The sequence below is a fragment of the Acyrthosiphon pisum genome, chromosome X (genome assembly GCF_005508785.2).
Source record: "Acyrthosiphon pisum isolate AL4f chromosome X, pea_aphid_22Mar2018_4r6ur, whole genome shotgun sequence".
Taxonomy (NCBI): Eukaryota; Metazoa; Arthropoda; class Insecta; order Hemiptera; family Aphididae; genus Acyrthosiphon; species Acyrthosiphon pisum.
This window is the reverse complement of record NC_042493.1, coordinates 57,971,434-57,976,756: the sequence shown is the minus strand read 5'-3', so window position 1 is coordinate 57,976,756 and position 5,323 is coordinate 57,971,434. Positions and strand designations below refer to the sequence as shown.

Here is a 5,323-nt window from a genome sequence, read left to right as displayed (position 1 = left end):
TCGTTTCACTCAGAATCTAAAAGTATTTAAAAAGTATTCAATACGGAAAAAAGTATTTGAATCAGGGTTTAAAATCGGTTTCAAAACCGATTTCAAAAACCGTTAAAAACTGAAACCGAAAAAAAATTAAAACCGGTGTACAAAAAACCGAAATTTCCTAATTCCAGTATTGAAAAATCGAAACTGAAACCAACATTTTTTTAATCGGTTTCAAACCCTGATTTGAATACTTTTACTTTACAACACTGATTACAATATTATGGATTCAAAGAATAAACTGTTATTTACTAATCATTGTAATAGTTATGTAACAAACGACTTATATTTTATATATTAACTAACTTAGCCTATAATATACTACGTGTCTACGCGTACAATGGAGGTATAGCCGTATAGGTAACGCGGTTTTTTGTTCTAGACGTACGTGGCGGACATATTCTTGGCGCAAAGCTGGCGGGACCAGAGACTCCGGCTCCCGGAAAATATGAGTGAAGACTACCGCATACTGGATGTTGAATGGTTGCACGACATATGGCGACCCGATTGTTTCTTCAAAAATGCGAAAAAAGTCACGTTTCACGAGATGAGCATACCCAACCATTACTTGTGGTTGTACCACGACAAGACGCTGCTGTACATGTCAAAGTATAACGAATTTATTGCGGAATTAAGACAAACGGGGATGAAATAAAAACAAAACACGTGGCGTCACCCCCAAAAGTTTCTGATATTTCTAACAACACATTACGTATATTATACTACGTACAGTTTACCTTTATATAGGGCAATTTACCAAGTATGCTTACCCACTTTCTCTTCTTCAATAATGCATTTATTCAAAATCTGATTTTGGTAATTTTTAAATATACTTAAACACCGCACTTACAAATTCCTAGGATTTTTTTGTAGGTAGATACTTAAAATCAAAATTCGAACGAGTAGTTTTTGAGTTATTCAACTTTGCGTACTAAGTATAATAGGTCCAGGATAATTATAGATTTGGAACATATGGGGGTTATCCGATGGACATTTTCGTAATCTATTTTAATCTATCAATATTAATTATAATTTGTAAAAAAATAGTCAAAGTATAATAAATACTAGATCCGGATACCTACCTATTACATCTATTTTATATTATTGTAAAACCATTTTTAAGAACTATATCTTTAATATAAAAAGTGGGAAGTAGGTAACCACTTAACTGTACAGTACTTATAGGAATCGAGTAGGAGTCCTCGTCATTGAGATCACTGTAATGTACCTATGTGTTAAATTTGATATCAATCGCGAATACTTGTTATACACCAGCCTATTATTTTATAAATATATTAAATCTATTAAAATGAATCTAAATGTGTTGAAAATGTCATTGACCATTGTGTACACAAAAATATAATAACGCATACTTAAAAGTTTCGAATCCTACGAAAAATATTTTTAAATTACTATAAAATGACTGAAAACATTAATCTTTGTTTAAATATTAAATTTGTCTAAATTTGAACTTTAAATAAAAATAAAAAAAATTATGTTTTTTAAATTCTCGAGGTTTTTGACTTGGTGAACATTTTCTCATCGAAATTTTAAGAAAAAGAAATCTAATATGTCAAATGTCTAAATTACTATAATATACAGATTTATATACATAAACATCATCAAAATATTTTTTAAATGTTATCATGTAAGTATAGAAAATTATAATATGCACATTTAGTGAAAATTGCAAGTATCTACAGTTGTTTATTTTTAAATTACATAAAAAAAAATTGATTTGTCAAAACAAATTCCCGGTTATCATTATTTTCAATTAATTTATTGATTTTATACAATGATGTGTACATATGATAAGTAGTTAAAATAATACTACGATTTTCAACTTCAATATTTTGTTCGGTGGGAAAGTGAATCTAGTTCCAAAGAGGTCAAAATTTCAAATCCCCAGTAGTTTTAAAAATAAAAAAAAATTAAGGAAAAACAGGAATTTGTGTGCAAATGATTTTTGACTAAGTTGATTTTGGTTTTTGGTGTAACTCTTAAAAAAATTACAGTATATACATGCAATATTCACTGAATGTTTATATTGACATTTTCTATACCCCATACAATTTAAAATATTTTAACATGTCTCAAGCTGTTTACGGAAATTTTCAGTTTCCAATTTTTTTAGTTTTTTTTTCATTAAATGTCAATAAAATGTTATTCGTTGGGTTAAAAAGCTTGAAAATTTAATATAAGGCTCCTAATATATTTGTATATGCCCTATATAATGTATACTAATCCAAGCACGATTTTTTCCTCCCCACTAGATTGACGTTGGTATTATCGTGTGCGATGAAATTTGAATCGTATCCACATGACACACAAATATGTTCAATGATGATCGAAAGCCGTGAGTGAAAAATATTATTAAATAATAAAATAATATACCTTCAGGTACGAGTATATATTATAGCCACATAGGTGTGGTGACCTGCCTACTAAGTATCATTTAACTGTGGACACAACGACACATATGCCTATATTTGTCAACGCATCTATAATTTTCCTATAAATTTGTAACTGATAAATTGATAAATGTATTAAAGTTTTATTTTACTATTTTTTAGTTAAATATAACAACACCAATGAAGTTATAAGTTAAAGGTCACACACCCATTAATATAGCACCTTTAAGAAAATATGATGGTCCTAGCTCGTTATTTTTATGGTACCTATATTCTATACTCTATACTATAGAGTCTATACTATACTATAGTATATTAACGATGGTATATTATATTATTGTGTTCATTAATTAAATAAGTAATCTGATTTCCTCATTACCTAATATATGCCTATATTATTTATTATGTAATATGCACTAACTATAATAAATATACTTGTTATATTGTACTAATATTTAACTTTTCAGTGTCTCACACAACTCACGATTTGGTTTTTATATGGAATATGACAGATCCATTAGTGGTAAATCCAGATATCGAATTACCTCAACTCGATATATCAAACAATATAACTACCGATTGCACAATAGAATACTCAACAGGTGTGAACAGTACCTATAATACTATTAATAATTATGTGAATAATACACGCGTTGAACACTGTACAAACTACAAGGCCTCGGAACAACCGGGGAACTATCGAGGAAAACTACCTGTAGCCGCTCAAAATTGTTTTATATACCTATTATACATATTAACATATTTTTTCAACTATTGTCATCAGACTAATATCGTGACTACAATACCTAGGTACCCGGCTCATAACTATAACATTGTTTTCATAATTTTTTTTTGATACCATTTAAATTGATAGAAATGTTTTCTACAAGTCTGGTTATACATCTCAGTTTGATAAGTTTTCCCCACTAAAATTACAGTTTTTGCGATACCGCATATTTTATTATACAGATCGTAGATAATATCTAGATAGGTAGGTATCTACAACATTTGTATTTAAGTAAGAAGTACCTCAATCTTACCAACCTCTCATATTTTCATCGTTTTCCTGATTTCCTCTCTAATAGGTACCTCTTATGCACAGTTAAAAAAATAATTATTATAGGAAGGTAATCAAAATTTTAATTGTATCGTTTTTAAACAATATTAAGCTTCTGCTGCTTTTATCATTCTGAAAAACATAATTGGATATAATTATTTCACTGAAAGAAATTAAACAGTTTTTGTCTCTTCCCGAATATTCCTAGCTTTGTAGTTACGTGGTATTACAGTTACGGTCGCGTAATGCAATACGCTACCTACCTAATAATATAACACATTTAATCATTATAAAGTCATATGGATTACATAAATTAACTAGGTACCTATATAATAATTTTATTATATAATTTATATTATAAATTGCCATCAAAATTAACTATAAAATATTAAATATAGAATTTCCTGGTAAATAGAGAATATACTATACTTACGTATAGGTAACTGGTATTTATTTTTTTATCAATTCGAGTATTGGGAGAATGCTGTTAAAATTAAAATAGTAATTTGGAAAATAACCTGGATTGCGCAAATTAATTCATTAGGTAATATTGTTTATAATTTATAGGGAATTTCACATGTTTGGCCGTGATGTTCAATTTACGAAGACGCTTAGGGTATCATTTATTTCACACGTACATTCCATCGGCGCTCATCGTTGTCATGTCGTGGATTTCGTTTTGGATAAAACCCGAGGCCATACCAGCTAGAGTGACGTTGGGCGTGACTTCTCTATTGACGCTCGGTAACGCGAAAATCGATCAAATATATTAATAAGTCATATTAATCGTAAAAGCATTTAATTTAAAAAAAAAAAAACAATAATTTTCACGCAGCCACTCAAAACACTCAGTCACAACAGTCCCTGCCACCTGTATCCTATGTGAAAGCCATCGACATATGGATGTCTTCGTGTTCGATTTTCGTTTTTCTATCCTTGATGGAATTCGCCGTCGTCAATAACTACATGGGACCGGTGGCGACCAAAGTGATGAAAGGATACTCAGAAGAAGACATCCGAGGAGGCGACGATTTCAAGGTATAATACTATATTATACTGTAGTACTGTACACAGATCTAAGTTATAGACTAGAACTAAAAACACATTAAATATTATAATTTTGACTGATTTTGTACCCTTGCTCACAGAAATCAACAGTCAGCCGTTTCAAAATGTGTACTTAACTGCTTCCCACATAAACATTTTTTTATTTAGTCAGTAAACGTAATAATTATTTAAAATTATTTAATATTATTAAGGTGCTTTTTCACTACCACAGTGTTCATATAAAATGTGTGTTTAACTGGTTAGTCGTTACCCACCATAATAAATAAATAATAATATAGGTACTAAATAGTTCCACTACCTATAATCTACTTTAGGTAGGTAGTACCCGTTAAGTAGGTACCCGCAGTGTTTGGAAGGAACGAGTTCCAAAAGGAACGGATTCCTGGAAAGAATTCCTTTTTAAAGAATGGCGCAATGAACGAATTCCTTTTTATAAAAAAAGAACGAGAAAATGAACTAGTTCTTTATTTAAGGAAAAATGACAAAATTGTTCGTTCTTTTCTAGTTCCAATAATTTACACAGATAAGTATGTAAATATTTAAATTAAAATATATTTTTTAATGTGTATAATGTATATTGCTAATTAGCCAAAAATTTAATTTTGAAGAAAATCTCAAAATATATAATAATATATTACATAAACATATAAAATATGTACCTACTTGTAGTTATATATCATAATTAAAATTAAAGAAGTATGCATAAAACGAAAAAAATACATAAATGATTAAATAGATTTTTATTTTATTT

At 29.1% G+C, this 5,323-nt stretch overlaps 1 protein-coding gene across 1 annotated transcript in view; it reads left to right on the top strand.

Annotated features, from left to right (window-relative positions):
* LOC100167164 (glycine receptor subunit alpha-4-like) overlaps positions 1–5,323 on the top strand; it is a 30,772-nt gene that overhangs the window by 18,383 nt on the left and 7,066 nt on the right. Inside the window, exons 3-7 of the mRNA XM_016807481.2 lie at positions 419–645; positions 2,310–2,392; positions 2,915–3,049; positions 4,072–4,248; positions 4,340–4,542. Of these exons, the coding sequence (XP_016662970.1) occupies positions 419–645; positions 2,310–2,392; positions 2,915–3,049; positions 4,072–4,248; positions 4,340–4,542 (825 nt within the window). The remainder of the gene's footprint in view (positions 1–418; positions 646–2,309; positions 2,393–2,914; positions 3,050–4,071; positions 4,249–4,339; positions 4,543–5,323) is intronic.